This window comes from Malaclemys terrapin, chromosome 24 (genome assembly GCF_027887155.1).
Source record: "Malaclemys terrapin pileata isolate rMalTer1 chromosome 24, rMalTer1.hap1, whole genome shotgun sequence".
In the NCBI taxonomy this organism is placed as follows: Eukaryota; Metazoa; Chordata; order Testudines; family Emydidae; genus Malaclemys; species Malaclemys terrapin.
Genome location: NC_071528.1, coordinates 14,740,292 through 14,761,012, shown reverse-complemented (window position 1 = coordinate 14,761,012; position 20,721 = coordinate 14,740,292). Strand labels below are relative to the sequence as shown.

Here is a 20,721-nt window from a genome sequence, read left to right as displayed (position 1 = left end):
GGATTGTTCCATCCTGTGTATGCCTCGGGGCCTCGATGCCTCTAGCAGCTAGCTCATGTGGGGTCCTCACCCGCCCCTCGGGGAGATGACTGCGCAGGCTGACGGGCCGCTCGCTCCTAGGACATGGTGCCTGACCATCTGCCTCTCTTTCCCCCCACAGCCCCTCTCCCCCGATGGGGATCAGTCCCCAGACACATGCTGGGAGCCCGTGGGAACCTCAGTGCCTAGGCCCAGGGGTAAAGGGCAGCCAAACTGTTTGTTATGCTGGAGCGGAGGGGACTGTGCAGAGTGCCATGGTGCCCGAGGGGTTAAACGAGGCCTTCGCCCATGCCCAGCTAGAACAGGGCATCCTTTCAGCAGCACTCACCAGACTGGAGAAGCCTCAGGCCTGTTCTCGCCCCCTCTCCCACCCACACACAGGGCTGCAGCCCAGGGAACGGGGCAGTGGATGGAGAGCGAGGCACTCAGCCCCTGAGAGGACAGTGGGAAGCTGTGCCTGGGGAGGAGGGAGGTAAAGGGTTAATGCTCCGGGGGCTGGTGCACCGGCCCCAGCTGAGTCACATGAAATGAGTTTGGTGGGTCTCAGCCGAGGTGCAGCACGGTTTGGCACAGTTGGTGGTGTTTGCTCAGGAGGGGCCGAGGTCTGGGGTAGCAGGGGAGCTCCGGGTCAGCACTGAGGGGCATCGGCAGAGCTGGGGGTGGGGAGGGGCCGAGGTCTGGGGTTGCAGGGGAGCTCCGGGTCAGCACTGAGGGGCATCAGCAGAGCTGGGGGTGGGGAGGGGCCGAGGTCTGGGGTAGCAGGGGAGCTCCGGGTCAGCACTGAGGGGCATCGGCAGAGCTGGGGGTGGGGAGGGGCCGAGGTCTGGGGTTGCAGGGGAGCTCCGGGTCAGCACTGAGGGGCATCAGCAGAGCTGGGGGGTGGGGAGGGGCCGAGGTCTGGGGTTGCAGGGGGGCTGCGGGTCAGCACTGAGGGGCATCGCAGAGCTGGGGGTGAGGAGGGGCCGAGGTCTGGGGTTGCAGGGGGGCTGCGGGTCAGGACTGAGGGGCATCGGCAGAGCTGGGGGTGGGGAGGGGCCAAGGTCTGGGGTTGCAGGGGAGCTCCGTATCAGGACTGAGTGGCATCGGCAGAGCTGGGGGAGGGACTCGCCCTCCATTGTACCTGCTCTGCTTGGGTCCAGCTGGTTTCTCTAAAACCTTCACTCTCCCAAGCGCAGCGTCTCAGGGAGAGATCTGCTCCCAGGCCAGGGGCCTGTTGGATCAGGTCCAGTGAGGGTTCCTGGGGGTGGGGGGCTGGGTCAGCTTGTGGGACAGTCAGTGCCTCCCGGGGAAGGTCACCCTGGCCACACGGCAATGAGCCAAGTGCCAAGGAATAGTGGGGTTCGGTGTCTGTGGATGGGCAGGGAACCGGGGAGGCAGCCGGACCCGGATTCCCCTTGCCGCAGGGCAGAGCCCAGGCAGGGCCCAGGCAGCCGCGGGTGGTCACCAGCCAAAGGCAGAAGAGACATGGCCAGGAGTCCCTAGGGCGGGGATCAGTCCATCTGTCTGCTAGGCCCCCCCACCCCAGATTAGGGGTGTAGCCCATTAGTGGGGTTCAGGCCTCAGCCTAGACGGCCCCAGGCCCCTGGCTCAGGACAGGTTCTGGGAGCTGCCCGGCTCTGCTGCCCCATTAGCATTGGGGGTGGGAAGGGCGGGTGCTTCCTGTGTGCACCTGGGCCTGAGCCAGCCTCTCTGGCGATGCTCCCCACTGGGCCAGCAGGCACAGCCGGTTCCCCAGGGCGGGGCAGGCCCAGGGTCATTCCCCTCTCCCTGCCTGGTGCAGTGTGGGGCACGTTTGCCCAGACAGCACCTGCCTCCTCGGGAGCCCTGCTGCCACCCAGAGCACCCTGGGGTGTGGAGCTGGGTGAGTCTGAGCCCAGATGCCCACCCCGTCCCCTGGCACCAGCCAGCCCCTTCCCTGTCAGCCTCAGAGAGATGAATGAGCCACAGTGACTGGCCTCCCCCGGGGCTGGACTGGGCCATGGAGCTGGGAGCGTTAGCAGCCGAAGGTGCCAGGGGAGGGGCAGGGCTTCATGTCATCATTGACGCCATTATAACCTCCCCTGGATTCCCCAGTGCCCCCCCCCATCTGTTCTGTGCTCCATGGCTTTAGGGGCGGGAGGGGGATTGAAGCATCGGGGCAGTTTGGGCCACCGCTCCCAGCAAGGGGCAGCTTCCCCTGCCCCAAAGAGGTCCTGGTCCACGGGCCTGATCCTGCAAGGTGCTGGGGGCCCTGGTCTCCCCCTGGCACTGATGGGAGATGAGGGAACACAGTCTGGTGCAGGATCGGGCCTTGGTGTGTGTCTGTAGTGCCCACCCCCCAGGTGCAGGGGCAGGGGTGGTGAGCTCCATCTGGGGCCCCTCCGGGGATCTCCACTTTCTGGGTGCCATTGCTGCGGTTTCGTGGCGTTTAATTGCAGCGAGGACGGGCGTGATGGGGGTGGAGGGAGCCATCTCAAGGTGCAAGGGATTTTTGGCTTGTGCTGTCCAGCCATTGTCCCCTTGCCAGGGCGGCTTAGAGCGGCACCCGAAGAAGCAGATTTGCCCTGAAGTCGGGGTTTCCTGGCTAAGCAAACGGGGAGATGACCAGGATGAAAAGGAAGAGACGGAGGGAAGCGACCGGCTGGAAGGAAACAGGGACCGGCCCCCTGCTCCCATGGGGGCTGCGGCGTGGGGCCTGCGTAGGTTTCCATAGAGACGGGTTGCTTTTTCTCCTGTCAGTTCCCCTATCTTCCCGGCTTCCCGAGCGAGTGTTTCCAGGCAGGGGCTGCCGCAGGCCCCCCGCTGCGGCTGAGGAGGGGGCGGCTCTGCCCTGGGCCCAGGCGCTGGGGAGGGCCGTAGGTAAGAAGCTGGTGGGAGAAGTGAGGGGATGCGGGGTGGGAGAGGACACACAGGTGGGCTGGGGAAGGGGGGTGTAGCATGGAGCTTCATGGCTCCAGCAGGCTGGGATGCTGGAGTGAGGGGGCAGGCTGGGAGATGGGGCTGTTTGACTGGGGGTGGGGCAGGATTTGGTGCTGCCACGTGCCCGGAGGGTGCCCAGCCCCAGGTCTGTTCCGCCTCTGGGCTGACCCTGGCTCGGGGGCACTCGCCGTCCCTCGATGAACACGGAGCGTTTGCCAGTCCAGCTCCTCTCTGGGCAGCTGCCAGGGAGCCCGGCCCAGCCACCAGGGGAGGAACCGAGCCCGGGCAGAGGCGAGCGTAGGACAGGCTGGCCAATGGCTGAGAGAGGGGGAAATCGTTCTCTGGCTCTGTGCCAGGCTGACTGACCCGGAGCTGCGGGTTCCAGCCGCGTGCATGCTGATCTGGGGAGAGGATCTGGCCAGTCTCTGCTGGTGCCGGATCACCTGGCCAAGCTGCCAGCCCAGCGACCGGCCTGCCGGGAATGGGGACGTCATGCTGCAGCCTGCGCCAGCCCCGTTTCACAAAGCAGGGTTCCCAGCCGCCACCTGCCACCTCCGCCAGGAACAGCCGGGGAAACCCAGGAGAGTCTGGCCCGGGTTGCCTGCAGGCCGGCAGCTGCACAGGCGGGCGGGAAGGGAGGAACCTGCCTTCCTGGGAGAGACCCCCGTATCCCGCTGCAGAGCTGGGATTTCAGCGGAGACCTTCGGGGGGTGCCCGCTCAATGGAAGGGGAATAAGTGGGAGCTGCCCCTTCCAGGGCTGGCTTTGATCCCCAGATAATCCCCTCCACCGAGCGCCAGCAGCTCTGGCTCATCTGTTCTGATGGAAGCGCCCCCGGCATGAGGCTTTGAAGAGACAGAACAGGTGGCCGTGAACAGGGGAAGATGCAAGAGGAAACCCCTGGAGCCTGCTGACTCGGCCGCCTGGCGACTGCAGACAAGAGGCCACGTGTCACGTCTGGAGGAGACTGAGGAACCCGGCTGAGCTAGGGGAACGGGCAGCCCGCTGACGGCAGAGGAGTCCGGCCCTGGGCGAGCACAGGGCATTGCCCGTTGGCAGGAATCCTCTGAGCCACGCTGACGCCTTGCTGGGTCCTGCACTGGCTGCAGCTGCTCAGTGCACGAGGAACGGGACAGAGGAGAATGTGATCATGCCATTATACAACCTCCACCCCCATCATTGGGGTCCCCTGACCCGGACTGCTGGTCCCATCATCTCCGAAAGGGCAGAACGGAAGTGTGTGTGTGGAGGGGGATGGGGGGGGGGAGCAGAGACAGGAGACGAGAAAGTCTATTCGGTATTTGTATTGTGGTAGGGCCTAGGAACCCAAGTCACGGAGCAGGTGCTAGGCACTGTACAACCCAGAACCAAGAGACAGCCCTGCCTCTGCCTGGAGCGACTCCTACAATGAGGAGGTGGCTATGCAGGGACAGGATGAAGGCAAACCACAGGCGTCTGGCTTACTTCTCCCCATCAGGGCACAGCCATGCCTCAGTTTCCCTTCTCTGGCCTCCAGTTGCCCTCTGAAGACAGTCCCACTCTTGGGCCCAGACTGATCCGGGGGCTGGTGATCCATGTGCGAGAGTCCCCGTGTGTCTTTGTGTGAGGATGGCTCTGGTTGGGTTTGGGGTGACCTGGTGCACACGTGTGTGTGGGGGGGTGTATCTTGGGCACGTGTTGTGTAAGGTGTCGAGGGGGTAAGTGTGTGTTTTGTGTGTATCATGCATGTCATGCCTGTGTCATGATTTGTGTGCAAGCTGTGTTGTATCTTGGGGTGTTGTGCTGTGGATTATGTGCTAGCCCTCAGCCCTGGCCAGCTGCCAGCAGCTCGTCCCCACCCCTGGCATGGCCCCATCCGGCCAAGACTCTATGGCTCAGTCTAAGTGATGCCGGTCACATGCCCTGAGGGTGAGGCCCAGCTCCAGCCCCGGCTCAGTGTAGAGCCGCCCAGACCCCTCTTTGCTTTGACAAGCCAGGGCTCCCGGCCTCTGGCCTCCCAGTCACAGCTCGGTCTGCCCCCACCCCGTCACCCCCTCCTCCTGGGACCGCCTCATCCTTCCCCCATCCCCTGGAGGGATCAATGTCCCCTGCATCTATTTCCAGCCCAGTTCCTTCGCTGCCGCGCCTTGACCCCCTTGTTCTGGTTCCCTTGGCAGATAAGCTTTTCGGGAAGCGGCTGCTCCAGGCCGGGCGCTACATCATGTCCCACAAATCCTGGATGAAGACGGTGCCCACCGAGAACTGCGACGTGCTGATGACCTTCGCCGGTAAGGGGCCGCTCAGCAACACGCGCCGGGAGCGCTCTGCCCGCCGCTGGAAGGCAGCCACCTCTGGGGTGGGACGTGGCAGCTGTTCGGCGCAATGCAACGGTGTCACCACAGGAAGAGGCAAAGGCGGTTGCGTCCAGGGGACGCTGCACGAGGGAGGCAGCATGGGATGATCTCCGCTGGGATAGGGCAGGATGCCTGGGCTAACACCCTAGCACTTGTGGAGAACGCCGGGGGGGGCCGGGATCCCAAACACTCAGGCTTTCAGCTCATCGGACAGAGATTGCTCCCTGCAGCGCAGCGCCCCCTACTGCCGCGCTGAGACATTGGGGTCAGCACTGACTCCTACTACGCCCCTCACTCCGCTCCCTGCAGCGCAGCGCCCCCTAGCGAGGGCCTTGGGGTCACACTGACTGTGAAGGGGGGGCGCCCCTCCTGCTCCCTGCAGCACTGGGGTCTAGCAGAGGGTGCTACCTCGCTTCCTTGCAGCAGCCAGAGATTTTCCTGGTAGCCGACCCTTCCAAGCCTTGGCCCATAATAGCCTTTTGGCCCAATGCTGGTGTCCAGAGCTTGGGGGGGAGGGCGGCGCGGGGGCTGCAAGTCAGGACTGAGGGGTGTTGGCAGAGCTGGGGCGGGGCAGGAACAGCGGAGTTGGGGTCAGCAGAGCTGGGCCAGGGAAGACAGCAGGCCCCTGACTGCTCCCCCCCAGGCTCTCACATGGAATCAGCGTCTGCACTCCCACGAGCCTTGCACGAAATCCCCAGCGCCCACAAAGCAGGCCGTTGCGGGCGGGGGGTGCCCGCTCCCTGCTCCAGCTGCTGCCCACCGGCGTCTCCCCGCTCCTCTTCCCTCAGACATGACGGACGACCACACGCTACTCTGGCTTCTGAACCACATCCGGCTGGGCATCCCCGAGCTCATCATCCAGATCCGGCACCACCGGCACACCAAGGTGTATGCCTTCTTCGTCACTGCCACCTACGAGAGGTAGGTCGCGCCCCCGCCCGTGCTGGGGTCTCTCTTAGGTCGCTCCTACCCCGCTGTCTTTGGGGAGGGCTGGAGGAGGAGAGGCGTGTGGGTTCGTCCCGCGCCCTGCTCCACAGTCACCCAACCCTCACGGCTCCCCCCCCATCTCTCTCCGGGGCAGCTTGCTGCGTGGGGCGGACGAGATCGGGCTGCGGAAGCCGGTGAAGGCCGAGTTCGGGGGGGGCACACGCAGCTTCTCCTGCGAGGAGGATTATATCTACGAGAACATCGAGAACGAACTCTTCTTCTTTACCTCCCAGGTGGGCACTGCTGGGCCAGCCCCGGGTCTCTGGGACTGGGGGGGCCCCTGGCACTGCAGTGGGGTCAGGCCTCCCCCCTGGCAGCTCTTGTTGCCTGCAGGGCCGGCCCGGGCGCCGTGGGGTAGAAGCGGGATTGGGAATCCATTGGGGAGGGTGGCTTTGGAGCTAACGTCCCGGGCCTCTGGCGGGAGTCCTGGTTCCCCCTACACAGCCTTCCCTGTGCGCATGGGAAGAGATGTGGGGGGCTGGTGGTAAAGCAGGGGTCCCTTCGTGCTGCGCACCGTCCCTGGGGCTCAGTCCTGCCTCTCCCTGTCCGGCCGCAGGAACGGCAGAACATCATCAGGTACTGGCTGGAGAACCTGCGAGCCAAGCACGGGGAATCGCTGCACAACATCCAGTTCCTGGAGGGGCAGCCTGTCAGTGAGTGCGGCGCCCGGCCCGCGGGAGGGAGCCGATCGGAGCCCACTGCCCCCTCGCGGCCCTGCCCATCTCCGTCGCGAGCCGGGCCCAGGGAGATGACTAGCCAGCTGCTCTGGCGCCAGCTGAAAATAACTGGGCTGTCTCATCTGGCCCATTTCCAAACAGGCTGGGGTGGTGGCATGTGTGCAGGCGTGTGCGTGTGTATGAACATGTGTGTGTGCATGATTGTGTACGTGTGTGTGTGTGTCACATAGGCCATGGCCTGGCCACTTCGGGCTGGGCCAAACCTGAGTGGTGCTCTGGCCCCGGGCGCCAGGTCACGATGCCACTCACTCAGACTTTGAGCGGGTGGGCGTAGTGCCGCCGGGGTCAGGCTGCTGGGGGGGGGGGTGCCTGAGAGAGTCAGAGGAGGTTCAGATGGGGGGGCAGCCCATGTGTGTGTGTGTGTGCATGCGTGTGGCAGTGGGAGCCTCAGAACCATGGGGAGGTGGGAGCTGCTTATCCTGCGGGGACTGTCAGTGACTTTTGCAAGCCCTAAATCATCCCCCGGCACTTGTCCCCAGCTCGCAGCCCTGGCTGGAGCCCGGGGGAGGGAAAAGACCCCGGCGTCTTCTTGGGCAGGGCTGCACGGGTCAGGGAGGGGCTGGCCGAGCGCCTGGCCCCTCACTGCTCTCTCCTCACGCAGTCCCCGAGTTGGTGGCCCGCGGCGTCATCCAGCAGGTGTTCCCCGTCCACGAGCAGAGAATCCTCAACCGGCTCATGAAGTCCTGGGTGCAGGCGATCTGCGAGGCCCAGCCCTTGGGTACGTACCCGCCGCTCGCTGGAGAGCTCGGTTATCCCCCATGGGAGGGGCCGGTGCTGCAGCATTGCCATGGCGATGCCACCACTGCCAGGACCCTCTGGGGTCCTGATTCTAGGGGGTCAGGGGAGGGTCTGAAAAGGGGGATTTCCTCCCGGAGTTGCTAATAGCCAGTCCATACACGTGTTCCTCGCTGGACGTGCTTGAGCCGGACGTGCCCCAGCTGCGCACGTGTTCCTTGCCGAACATGTCCCTTGCCGGATGTGCCCCAGTCCATACACGTGTCCCTCGCTGGACATGCCCCATCCATGCACATGTCCCCAGACAGACATGAGCACCCAGAAACCCAGACACTAAACGCAGCCACCAGGAAAGTCGGTGCCCACTTTCCAGTGCCGGGATTCAGAGCCCGGCTCAAGGCACTGGAGCATCTCCTGCCCCCTCTCCGTCCGCCCCTGTAGCTGTCCATGGCCCCGACCTGGCTGCTGACTCCTGCTCTCCCCTCGGCAGACGAGATCTGCGATTACTTTGGGGTGAAGATCGCCATGTACTTCGCCTGGCTCGGCTTCTACACCTCGGCCATGGTGTACCCCGCCGTCTTTGGCTCCATCCTCTACACCTTCACCGAGAACGACCAGGTGAGGGTGCTGCGCCAGGGAAAGGGCTGGGGGAGCCCCGGGAGATGGGGGGGGTCAGACAGTCAGGCTGGGAGCACTGCAGTGGGGCAGGGAACTGCGGTACTCGCTAGCACCCCCTTGGGCTGACGCTCAGTGCTGTGTCCATCTCCCCCTAGCCTACAAGGTGGGTCATTTCATTACGGGAGTCAGGACTCCTGGGGTCTATTCTCAGCACTGGGATACAGGAGGGCAGTGGAGTCTAGTGGTTAGAGCAGTGGGGAGTGGGTGTCAGGACTCCTGGGTTCGATTCCTGGCTCTGCTGTTCATTGCTTGTTATTTGTAACCCGTCCCCACCCGCCCTTTGCCCCCATGTCTGTCCCTCCCAGACCAGCCGCGATATCTGCTGCGTGGTCTTTGCCATCTTCAACGTCATCTGGGCCACGCTCTTCCTGGAGGAGTGGAAGCGGCGGGGGGCTGAGTTCGCCTACAAGTGGGGGACCCTGGACACGCCTGCCGAGTCCATAGAGGAGCCCCGGCCACAGTTCAGGGTGAGTGACGGGGGTGGGCAGCCCAGGGTGACCTGAAAGCCCCTTTGCCTGAAGTGAAGTCACTCCTGATGGCACCAGGCTAGTCCAGGAGCGGGGCAGCCGTCCGCAGAGCCAAGTTCAGGCCCTCCGCACCAGCAGGGATCCCAGGTTCCTGCGGCGAAGGCTTCCCATCCGCCAGTGCCCAGAGCTGCCACCACATCCTCAGCTGGTGTGAACTGGGGCAGCTCCCCGGAAGCCCCCCGAGCGGGACCATGTCACACCAGGATCTGAGAGCTGGGCTCTGATGCTGACGGGAGCCAGCGAGGGGCAGGGCCCCCGTCCAGGTGGGCGGGAGGGCTCCAGGGCGTGGTGAGAGGAGACAGGAAGCTGTTAGCACACCGGCATGTGTGTTCGCCTGCATGTATGCACACGCGTGTGCATGTGGCTGGGAGAGTTTTCCTGGGCCCGTGAGCGTGTCCGTGGACGTGTTGTCCGCAGGAAGCTTTGTGCACGTGCGTGTGTAAGTTGAATCCCACCGCGCCTGGGAGGGAGACTGGGGCGCTCTGCGGCTGAGCTCCCCCTTCCTCCCCGGCACAGGGGTCTCCTGGGAATTGTGAGGCAGACCCCAGCTTGGTTGCTCCAAAATCCTGGCGGGATCTCCCCAGGTGTGTGTGGGGGTGTCTGGCCCATGGAGGGTCACAAGCTGCCATCTCCCCCTCCAGGGCATCAAGAGGATCAGCCCGGTGACCAACGTGGAGGAATTCTACTACCCGCCATGGAAACGTCTGCTCTTCCAGTGCCTGGTCAGCCTGCCCGTCTGCCTCATCTGCCTCTCCTTCGTCTTCCTCGTCATGCTGGGATGCTTCGAGCTGCAGGTGGGTGACGCTCTCCCCGGCCCAGCCCCGCTGGCCGCTGCCAGGTGCCTCTCCTCCCGCCAGGAGCGGGCGCTAAATCCTCCACATTCCTGGGAGCAGCGCAGGGGCACCACGAACCCCTGGCTCCGTCACGATTCGGCCCGGCCTGCGTGCTGGTCTGCTCACCCCGGGGAAGTGGGGGCTGATGTTTGCTGAATGGGGCAGGGCGTGGTGAGAGGAGACAGGAAGCTGTTAGCACGCCGGCATGTGTGTTCGTGTGTGTGTATACACACGCGTGTGCATGTGGCTGGGAGAGTTTTCCTGGGCCCATGAGTGTGTCCGTGTGTCTGCAGGAAGGTTTGTGCACGTGCGTGTGTAAGTTAAATCCCACCGCGCCTGGGAGGGAGACTCTGTAGTGCTCTGTGGCTGAACTTCCCCTTCCTCCCTGGCCGGCCGGCCGGCGTCATGCCAGCCGCACGCCCTGCTGGCTCCGTGTCCCCTTCCTAGAGCACGGGTTGGGCAGAGCCAGGTGCAGGTGCCATGTGTTGCGGAGTATTGGGGGACTCAGGGCCCTGCACCCCCGGCTTCCTGCGATTCACCATGACTCTCAGCCAGCCAGTAAAGCAGAAGGTTTATTTGGATGACAGGAATACAGTCCAAGACAGGTCTTGCAGGCACAGACAACAGGGCCCCCCCTCAGTTAGGTCCAGCTTGGGGTCCCAGGGCATGCCAGCCCACCCCCCTTTGGGGGGGTCAGAGCCATCTCTGCCCCCCAGCCATCTCTCCAGCCTCCTTCTAGCCTGCTTCCAGCACTCCCCTTTTGCGACCCCTCCCACAGCCTTTGTTCAGTTTCCCGGGCTAAGGAGTCACCTCCCTTCAACCCCTTCCTGGGTTCTCATGTTACACACTCAGGTATGCGCCCTCGGGCGCCCTCGGGCAGATCCCATCCTGCAATGCAGACTATCCCAGCACACTCCCCTGTCAGCATTCACAGACCACCGTGAGAACAGGCCCAGTTCGTCACATCTCTCCCCCCTTCGAGACCGAACTGAGCAGGGTCACTTTAGCCAGTGACCCGGGGAAGTTCGAACCTACCCCCGTTCCCATGGATGCCCCCGCATCCCTCCCATTCCTTGGTGAGAATTACACCAGGCCCCTCCAGTTTCACGCTCCCCCTTAGGTTGGGGTTGCTTGATGGCACTCGCAGTTCGCATGTGGGAAGGTTTATGCGGCCTGCGCCCTTTTCCCACCCCCATACCTCTGGGGCTCCAACTGGGCTGTGGTCTTCTCCCAGCGCTCCAGTCTGGAGGTCTGTGCTTTGGGCTCTCTTGGTTTAGAGCCGCCCTTTTTACCTTGGCCACCCTCCGAAAAGGCTCCTCTATGCTGGGCAAGGGTCCTAAAGCTGTTTTCCCCTTGTCCCAGGCCTTCCTCCCCCTCTGACAGGGGTCACAGGATCCGCAGTACTGTCGGACAGTAACAAAGACCCCAGGCCAGTAAAAGCTCCGTAGCAGCCTCTGCTGGGTACGCCAGGTTCCCTGGTGCCCTGAGAGGGGAATGTCATGGGCCCGGCACAGCAGCTGGCGGCGATACTTCTGGGGTACCACCAGCTGCCTCCTGATCCCCCCTGACTCCATTTTCCCTGGGGGAGCCCATTCTCGGTACAGGAACCCCTTCTCCCACAGGAACCTTTTCCGGCCACCTCGTCCCATGGTCTGTACCGCATTGAGGTCGGCCAGGTCCCTTATCTTCCGCAAGGAGGGATCTCTCTGCAACTCGGCCTGGAACTCAGCAGCTGGGACGGGGATGGCCACCTGCTCTTTCTCGCCCGCTGGGTCCGAAGCTGCAGCCTCCCTGAGCTGCGTCCCTGGGCGTTCCCTCCCCACCAGGTTAGAGTCCCGCGCCTCAGGCAAGGCACCCCCCCCAAGGCCAGGGCGCAGTGCCCCTCACCGGCTCTGACCGCGGGTCACAACTAAGGCGGTCTGGGGGCTGCTGGGCCAGTCCTCTAGGTCCCCCCCCATCAACACCTCAGTGGGCAAATGGTGGTGCACTCCCACGTCCTTGGGGCCCTCCTTGGCCCCCCATTTCAGGTGTACCCTCGCTACGGGAACCTTGAATGGGGTCCCGCCCACCCCGGTCAGGGTCAGGAAGGTGTTGGGCACCACCCGATCTGGGGCCACCACCTCGGGCCGGGCCAGTGTCACCTCTGCGCCCGTGTCCCAGTAACCATAAACTTCCTTCCCATCCACCTCCAGGGGAACAAGGCACTCGCTCCGCAGGGACAGCCCCGCGCCAACCCTGTAAACGGAGAACTTTGAATCCGGAGCATCTGGCCCCCCAGAGAAGCTGGCCTGGGGCTCTCCTCCCTCCTTAGCAGGTGGTACTCTGCCAGCCCCCCTTCCCTGGGAATGCTGCCTCTCGCCGGGCTGGGTCTCTACCCAGTCAACCCTCTGTGGGTTCGGCCTGCTCAGTCTGTCCCTGAGCCTGGGGCACTGGGCCCGTATGTGGCCCTTTTGGCCACAGTGGTAGCAGCCCATGTCCCATGGGTCCCCTTGAGTGGGTCGGATGGTCCTGATGCCGGATGTTCCCCTCTGATGGGGTTTTTCTGTATTTTCCCACGGGGAGGTCCCATGGTGACTCTCTCTCTGCGTTGTGGTGGGATTGCTCCTTTGGGACTCCTCCCTGCCACCCCCTGACCGGCTCTTTACAAACTCATCAGCCAGCTGCCCGGCGTGTCGCGGGTTCTCTGGCTTTCTGTCCACCAACCACAGCCTCAGGTCGGATGGGCACCGCTCATACAGTTGCTCCAGTACCAGCAGTTTAATCAGGTCCTCCTTCGTCTGGGCCCCACCAGCCCACTTGCTGGCGTATCTTTCCATGCGGGCGGCTAGTTGCAGATATGAGATCTCAGGGGTTTTATCTTGACTCCGGAACCTTTCCCGGTACATCTCAGGAGTCAGCCCAAACTCTCGTAGCAGGGCCTTTTTGAATAGTTCGTAGTCCCCTTTCTCTGCCTCTCCCAGTTGGCGGTACAATGCCACGGATTTGGGGTCCAGTAAGGGGGTAAGGACCCAGAGTCTGTCCGCGGGATCCACCCGGTGCAGCTCGCAGGCCGTCTCAAAGGCCTCCAGGAAGTCATCCACGTCCTCCCCCTCCTTGTATGGGGCCATGATGCACTTATCAAAGCTCCGTGCAGTCCTGGGTCCCCCCTCACTCACCGCAGCCGGGGGTTCGCTGCCCTTCAATCTCGCCAGTTCCAGGTCATGCTGACGCTGTCTCTCATTCTCCTGTCTCTGTCTCTCATTCTCCTCCCGTTCCTGCTGACGCTGTCTCTCTTTCTCCTCCCGTTCACGCTGATGCTGTCTCTCTTTCTCCTCCCGTTCATGCTGTCTCTGTCTCTCTTTCTCCTCCCGTTCATGCTGTCTGTGTTGTTCACGATCCTCCAGCTCTCTCAGTTTTAGCTTTTTCTCCCATTCCAGCCAATTCCGCTCCCCGGATGCCGAACGTCGCCGGGAGGATCCTCTGCTGGCCGGCGAGCTTCGCCGGGGGGACCCCCTGCTGGCCGGGGGGGCCACGGCGCCTTCGGTATTTGCTGGGCTCCTCCCCACCCTTCCCCTAGGCATAGGAAGGAGGGGTCTCGGGACGCCCTCAGCAGCCGGCTGACCACTCCCAGCTGGGACAGACACTGGTGCCTGCGCTGCATTTGCCAGGCTGCTTCCCTGAGACACAGGGATCAGTTCATTCGCGCGATCTTCTGCCTCCAGCTGGGCAATGAGCTGTTCTTTGGTGAGCCTCCCAATGCGCAGCCGCCTCTGCTTGCACAGCTCCACCAGGTCGCTCTTAAGCCGCTTGGCATACATCTTCCTGCTGGCCACTCACCGGCCTGTGTGCTCACAGCTCCCCACAGTTCCCAGGGGGCCCCCTAGTGTGCCAGCCCTTCTCGAGGTCACCACCTCTCTGCCAGGGTCGAGCTGCAGACTCCTCCGCCCCTGGGACCACTCGCTGCGATCCCCCCGGGGGACCCTGTTACTGCAAAAGTCCTTCTCGCTGGTCACACACTCCCAGGGGTAATAACCGTCTCTCTCCCACTCTTCAGCAGGCCTGGTCCCCGTCAATCCCCCTTCGTTTTACTGCTCCCCAGTCACTTACTGCAGGAAGCGCCGTCCACGGGGTGCAGTAGATCCCACCGCTGCCACCAGTTGTTGCGGAGTATTGGGGGACTCAGGGCCCTGCACCCCCGGCTTCCTGCGATTCACCATGACTCTCAGACAGCCAGTAAAGCAGAAGGTTTATTTGGATGACAGGAATACAGTCCAAGACAGGTCTTGCAGGCACAGACAACAGGGCCCCCCCTCAGTTAGGTCCAGCTTGGGGTCCCAGGGCATGCCAGCCCACCCCCCTTTGGGGGGGTCAGAGCCATCTCTGCCCCCCAGCCATCTCTCCAGCCTCCTTCTAGCCTGCTTCCAGCACTCCCCTTTTGCGACCCCTCCCACAGCCTTTGTTCAGTTTCTCGGGCTAAGGAGTCACCTCACCTTCAACCCCTTCCTGGGTTCTCATGTTACACACTCAGGTATGCGCCCTCGGGCGCCCTCGGGCAGATCCCATCCTGCAATGCAGACTATCCCAGCACACTCCCCTGTCAGCATTCACAGACCACCGTGAGAACAGGCCCAGTTCGTCACACCATGCCAGCAGCTACTTGCCACCCACGCTGGGGCTCCACCGGTGTCTCCGCACCCTGCAGACTCCCTGGCCCCTGGGCTGACGTCGTCCCTGCCCCTCGTGTCCCCGCAGGAGTTCGTGCTGAGCATCAAGGAGCTGCCCCGGCTCATCCGCTTCCTGCCCAAGATCGCCTTGGCCCTCATCGTCACAGCCTGCGACGACGTCTACAGGAAGATCGCGTACTGGCTGAACGACATGGGTGCGTCATCGGGCGCCGGGGGGCCTGGGATCAGTCTGCAGCCACCGCGGCAACAGGGTTGGGACGTCAGCGCACTCCCAGCCCGCTCGGTCCCCCACGATCCGGCTGGGGCAGGCCAGCCAGCAGCCCCCAGGAAGGCCATGATCCCATCCAAGCTCTGCTGACTCCAGTTTGGGAGAAGCATTTGGGGTTCTGGGGACTTCTCCAAACCCGCGTCCTCTGGGGTCAAATCCCCGGGCCCAGCGGCTCCTAGCGGGAGGTCCCATCCTGCTGCAGGAGCCGGGAGCCCGGCTGGGGCCATCCTGGTCATTTGCTGTCGTAACACGTCCACACTTGCAATCCGCTGCATGTCCAGGGCTTGGAGACGCTCCAGCTTGTCCCAGGGGCTAATCCGGCCTCGGGCATCCCAGTTCTCACCGGGGCAGGTGCATCCCTGAGGTCGGTGCTTGGGCCCAACGGAGCGCGGCTGGAGCCGGGAACGGAGAGTGCTGGTTACTCCTCCTCGGGGCCCTGACTCACCCTCCCCACCCCCACTCTCCGTTCACCCCCCACCCCACCCCCTGGCCTGAGTCTCTCGGTTCCCGTTCCAGAAAACTACCGGCTGCAGAGTGCCTACGAGAAACACCTCATCATTAAAATCGTCCTGGTAAGCTAGAGCGGGGTTGCTGCCGAGGAGGGGAGGGTGCCCTTGCTGGGAGCAGCCGCAGCGGTGCAGGGTGGCTACCGCAAGGAGCCGATCAGCCGCCGGGAGAATCCTTCCACCCAGGGGACCCCAGCTCCGAGCAGCGACCACGTCGCCCCCTGCTGGTCGGCAGCAGTGACCGTACCAACCTGTGGCTTTCTGAGAGCGAGGGGAGCCTCCCTTTAGCTCTGGCTGCACACACCCAGTTTGTCAACCCCGGCCGCTGACCCCCAGGACCCCCCGCGCCAGAATCCCAGCAAGCCGCGGAGATCCCTGCTGGGCACCACCACCCCGGAGGATTAAGAACAAGCGGGGATTCTAGGGCCTGCTTGGGACCTCAAGCTGCCCCCAGGCCTGATGGGCACAATCAGACGGGGGGGGGGGGAGCTGGAGGCCCCGGAGCACAATCCTGAGGGGGGGGGTTGACTTGCTGTTTCACACTGACCCTCCCTCTTTCTCCCCGGCAGTTTCAGTTTGTAAATTCATACCTAAGTCTTTTCTACATCGGTTTCTACCTCAAAGACATGGAGCGGCTGAAGGAGGTAAGGGGTGTCTCCGCCCCGGGAGCCTGCGCCGGGCCGGGGAGGGGACGGCGGGGTCCCTGCGGCGGTAAATCCAGCTGGGCTCTGGACCAAGGCCTCCACTGCAGCTCTGTGGCCCCCTCTGCTGGCACCCACAGCCCCCTGTCGCCTTCAGACAGAGCTGTAGCTGCTGCTCAGACCCACGGCGTCTCAAGTCGGGCCCCCAGAATCACCGGCCCCTTAGGAAGAGAGGCCGAAACTTTCCATTGGCTCCCGCTCCCATCCGCAGGCCGGGCCGCCCTAAGCCCTGCCTTGATTTGGGGTCTCAGTTGATTTCTCCTTTTCGTTGTCTCTCTCTCTCTGTGTTCGTCTGTCCCTTCCGCAGCTCCTGCTCATCTTCTCTCTCTCCCAAAGCCTCGTGCGTCAGCTCAGAGACGCTCTCCTTCCCTTCATCACCCTTCAGCTCCACCTCTTTCTCATCTCCTTTAAGGGCCTCCTGAGCTTTGGCTGGAGCCTGGCCGTATCCAAAGTAGGAGGGGTGGCGGGCGGGGGTAGGCTGTGCATGCCACCCACTGGCAGATTCATCCCACGCCATGGAAAGTTCGGCCGCGTGGGTCAGCCCAGCTGGCTGGACAGTCTGACCCTCCGCCCAGGGGAACAGCCGCGGGACCGTTCCGGTCTCACTGGGCGCAGGGGAGCCTTTGAAAGCAAAGGAGCAATAACACGGGGCTGGGGGGTGAGATCCGGGCCTTTCCCCTCTAGGGGGCACCAGCTCTGGCCCCAGGGCGGGGGGACTGGCTGGCTCGAGGGGGCAGGAAATGGGACATGGGGCCTTTCACTCTTAGGGCAGTTGGTTGCAGGTGACAGGGAAGGAGGCTCCGTGTCTTTTGCCTCAAGGGTCCCCGTTCTAATTACACCCATTGGCAGCAGACTGAAATTTGCCGTCCTGTGCCGGCTGGTTGGGCGGTCTGGTGTGATGAGTTTGGCGCATCACAGCGGCCAGCTGAAATTAAACCCTCCCCATCCCAGCAGCCTCTGCGGGGAGGCTGATCAACACCATACGATCAACTGCCACCCTGTGGGCCCCTTTCACCCAACTGTGGTGGGGTCGCTGAGCCCAGTGTGCACCCCCTGTTCGCCCCCCCCCACTCCCTCCCTTGCCCCGGGGGCGGGGTAAGCCTCTGTAAAGTGGCTGCTTGAGCCCAGCCTTGGGGCGGTGCCGGCGGGATGGAGACGGGCAGGGGAGCGGGTTCCCCAGATGTGACCTGCCTTCCCGGCACGTCTGTTCCCTCCCCAGATGCTGGCCACGCTGCTCATCACCCGCCAGTTCCTGCAGAACATCAAGGAGGTCTCCCAGCCCCACCTCTACCGCAAGATCCAGCGGGGCGACCTGAGCCTGCAGAACATCCGCGACGTCTCCCACACCATCTTCCGCCTGCTCGCCCAGAGATACACGGCGCCAGAGCAGCCGGCCAGGCCGGGCCCCGAGCCTGAGGGGGCAGGCGAGGGGCCCCCGGGGGAGAAGTGCCTCAATGGGGGTTGTGGCGTCCCCGAGGAGGAGGAGGAGAAGCGGGAGTCGGACTCGGAGGACGAGAGCGTCCTGGACTGCGGGCTAAAGCTGAAGAAGGTGAGCTTCATCGAGCGGGCCGAGCGCCGGGGCCGGGAGCTGGGTGCCATGGAGGACGCCAGCTTCCTGGAGGAGGGCAGCCCCACTATGGTGGAGAAGGGCATGGACCCCGCTTCCGTCTTCGAGCTAGCCGAGGACGAGGAGGAGAGCGAGGGGCCCTCTGGCAGCCCCCTCCCAGAAGCCAAGGCGCTGGCGGTGACCCTGCGGGCTCGGCGGGGCCGGGCGGCCGAAAGCCAGGAGGAAGAGGAGGAGGAGGAGGGCAGGAAGCGGAACCGGGCTTCCTGGATTGACCCACCGGAGGAGAACTACTCCCCCCACCTCACCCAGGCCGAGGTGGAGAGCTGCATGAAGAAGTACGAGGTGAGGGGCTGCGCTGGCCTCTCGCCCCGGGGGCTCCGTTCGAATCCTGCCTCAAGCAACAGGCGAGAGGAGTCTCAGTAATTGCCCCGAGTGCTCACGTCACAAAGCGCCCCTGGATCCACCCTGCTTGGTGCTCTCCGAGCAGGGCAGGATTGAGGGGCACCGGCAGAGCTCGGGGTTGGTGGGGGGCAGCCCAGGGCTGGAATTGCAGGGGGACTGTGGGTCGGGATCATGGGGCATCAGGGACTCGCACCAGCATGACTTGTCTCCCCCCAGGACACGTTCCAGGATTACCAGGAGATGTTCATCCAGTTTGGCTACGTGGTTCTCTTCTCCTCCGCCTTCCCCCTGGCCGCTCTGTGCGCCCTCATCAACAACATCATCGAGATCCGCAGCGATGCCTTCAAGCTGTGCACCGGCCTGCAGCGCCCCTTCGGCCAGCGGGTGGAGAGCATCGGGCAGTGGCAGGTAGGGAGTGGCTGGGCTGGTGGCCAGGTCCCCATCTCCGCAGGGCAGCGAGAGCCACTGGGAGGATGGGCACTCGTGTGAGAGCCCACGCATGGCGCTTTCAGTGCCAGGAGAGGCTGTAGAGGGTCCGGATCGTGGCCTGCTTTGTGCTGCCGGGGACTAGCTGGCACAGGGGATCCCTGCATGGCACAGAGCTGGCACAGCCAGGCACCCAGTCCTGAAGATCTGTTACCCTTGGAAAGCAGAAGAGGAGCCCGGGTCTATTTGACGCGGCAGGAGCCGGAAGGCTCACCCCAGTGTCCTAGGCATCCTCCGCTTTCACCTCCCTAGTCTCCCAGGTTCTTTCAAACGGATACAGGACTGCGCTTTCCCCAGCGCTGTGCTGTGCTCCACTCCAGAGGTGGCTGCATGTCTCCAGCAGGAGACACGACCATGTATTCTCTGTCAAGAGCTGTCTGGCGGGAAACACGAGTTACTGTTAAGGATTCAGCACAGGCCTTGCCATCCCAGAGCGTCCCTCGGGGAAAATCCTGGCCTCGCAGCCTCTCTGCTTTGCTCTCTTCCTCAGGCTCCCGGTGTCTGGGGTGGCGACTTGACTCTCCAGATGGGTTGCTCTATGCTCTCGCCCCAAGCCAGGACCAAAAGACTTTTCAGCCCTGCTGGGCCCAGCCTTCAGCCCCGTTCTTCGCCAGCAGGCCCCAGCGGCAACGGCCTGTCCAGCTGCTGCTTCTGGGCTCCAATCATCCCCACCACCCAAGTCAGGTCTGCCCTCCTAGCCAGGGCCTCTGGCAGACGGGAATGATCAGACAGTGCCAGGCTCCCAGCCCCCGCCTCACCCCAAGTGCTGGGCTGTCTTCCTCTTAAAGCCTACGCCCCCATACCAGTGTAGTGGGGTGAGGCTCGTCGACCAGAGTTGGCTGGCCCCAGCCTGCTGTTCCTTAAGGGGGCAGGCTGCCCTGTTACGTCTGATTCTATCCAATGACAAGCAGATAGGGGGACGGCTCAGCCTATCCCATAGGGCTGGAGCAAAGAGGTGCTGAGTGGAATCAAAAAGGCCCCAATTGATGACGACTAAAAATGAGGAAGCACTTGTTCAACCAGTGGAACTCACTGCCACAGGATGTTACTGGGACAAATACCTCACCAGGAGGAGAGAGTGCTGATTAAGGAGTTCATTGGCAGCGGCACGAGCTGCGAGCCCCCTGCTCCAGGGGACAAGCTGGGGAGCTCTCTATTGCCACGTTCGGTGCAGCTCAGGGATCTTGCGCCTTCCCCTTCAGCATCCGCAGGGACCGCACAAGACAATCTGCCACCCTCAGCAAAAGTTCAGTGTGTCTCCCGTGTTGTCCTAGGCCTAGGGCCGCAGATTTGGCTCGGCCATTCCGCCATCGTGACAGAGGGGCAGCCAGGCCAAATCTGAGTCCGTGGCGTTGTGACCTGGTACACAGGAGCCCATGGCCACTCGGATTTGGCCCGGATGCCGCTCCAGGAGAGGGGCTTGGCGGGAGAGGCTGGGTTCCCAGCTCGGCGCAAGAGCCGGCCCGCAGGTGGCAGGGGTGAGTGGCGCGTCTCATCCCAGGATGTTTGTCTTGCAGAAAGTGATGGAGGCCATGGGCGTCCTGGCCATCGTGGTGAACTGCTACCTGATCGGTCAGTGCGGGCAGCTGCAGCGGCTCTTCCCCTGGCTCAGCCCGGAGGGAGCCATCATCTCCGTGGTGGTGCTGGAGGTACGGAAGTGCTAGCAGGGCTGCGGTTTGTTATTGTAGGGTCTCTCGTGAGTGCTGGGGCTGTGCATGTGGTTTGTTATTGTAGGGTCTCTGGTTAGAGCTGGGACTGTGTATGCTGCTTTGTTATTGTAGGGTCTGTCACTGGACCTGGAGCGGTGCATGGGCTTTGTTATCGTAGGGTCTCTCGTTGGAGCGGGGCTGCGGCTGTTTGCTTAGCACAGACCGGCACAGCATTTGCTTGGGCGGGAGGGGGGCAGCTCAGAAGAACTGCTCCGGGTTGGAATCAGAGGGCGAGGAACCCAGGGGGCCGATCAGATTTCAGGCTTCTAGCTCCATGCTGGCACGGCCAAGACCCTCCCCACAGCTCTCTGCCTGTCTCCTCCCCACAGCACTTTGCCCTGCTCCTGAAGTACCTCATCCAGGTGGCCATCCCTGACATCCCGGCCTGGGTGGCGGAGGAGATGGCGAAGCTGGAGTATCAGCGCAGGGAGGCCTTCAAGGTGAGTCCGGCTCCCAGGGGTCGAGCGTCCGCAGCTCACCCACACCCCAGCTGCCCCGGCTGGGCGCGCGGCGCAAGCGTGGGGGTGTCTCAGCCTAGACGTCATGTCCCCAACCCCTCCCCTGTCCCCTCGCTGGTCGTCTCATGGATCCTGCACAGTCACTGGCCTGCCCTCTGGGTGCCGGCCCGGGGTGATGCACGTCAAGGAGCAGC

At 63.5% G+C, this 20,721-nt stretch overlaps 1 protein-coding gene across 2 annotated transcripts in view; it reads left to right on the top strand.

The window, feature by feature from the left end:
- The window catches only part of ANO8 (anoctamin 8), a 30,753-nt gene that overhangs the window by 8,811 nt on the left and 1,221 nt on the right, over positions 1–20,721 (top strand). The window contains exons 2-17 of one of the 2 annotated variants that reach the window (XM_054013744.1): positions 5,093–5,203; positions 6,058–6,190; positions 6,351–6,489; positions 6,813–6,909; positions 7,595–7,711; positions 8,219–8,346; positions 8,712–8,873; positions 9,575–9,727; positions 14,498–14,624; positions 15,215–15,270; positions 15,774–15,848; positions 16,213–16,356; positions 17,125–17,814; positions 18,091–18,282; positions 19,878–20,009; positions 20,399–20,509. In XM_054013744.1, the coding sequence (XP_053869719.1) occupies positions 5,093–5,203; positions 6,058–6,190; positions 6,351–6,489; positions 6,813–6,909; positions 7,595–7,711; positions 8,219–8,346; positions 8,712–8,873; positions 9,575–9,727; positions 14,498–14,624; positions 15,215–15,270; positions 15,774–15,848; positions 16,213–16,356; positions 17,125–17,814; positions 18,091–18,282; positions 19,878–20,009; positions 20,399–20,509 (2,567 nt within the window). The remainder of the gene's footprint in view (positions 1–5,092; positions 5,204–6,057; positions 6,191–6,350; positions 6,490–6,812; positions 6,910–7,594; positions 7,712–8,218; positions 8,347–8,711; positions 8,874–9,574; positions 9,728–14,497; positions 14,625–15,214; positions 15,271–15,773; positions 15,849–16,212; positions 16,357–17,124; positions 17,815–18,090; positions 18,283–19,877; positions 20,010–20,398; positions 20,510–20,721) is intronic. The other variant, XM_054013745.1, reaches the window with a different exon arrangement.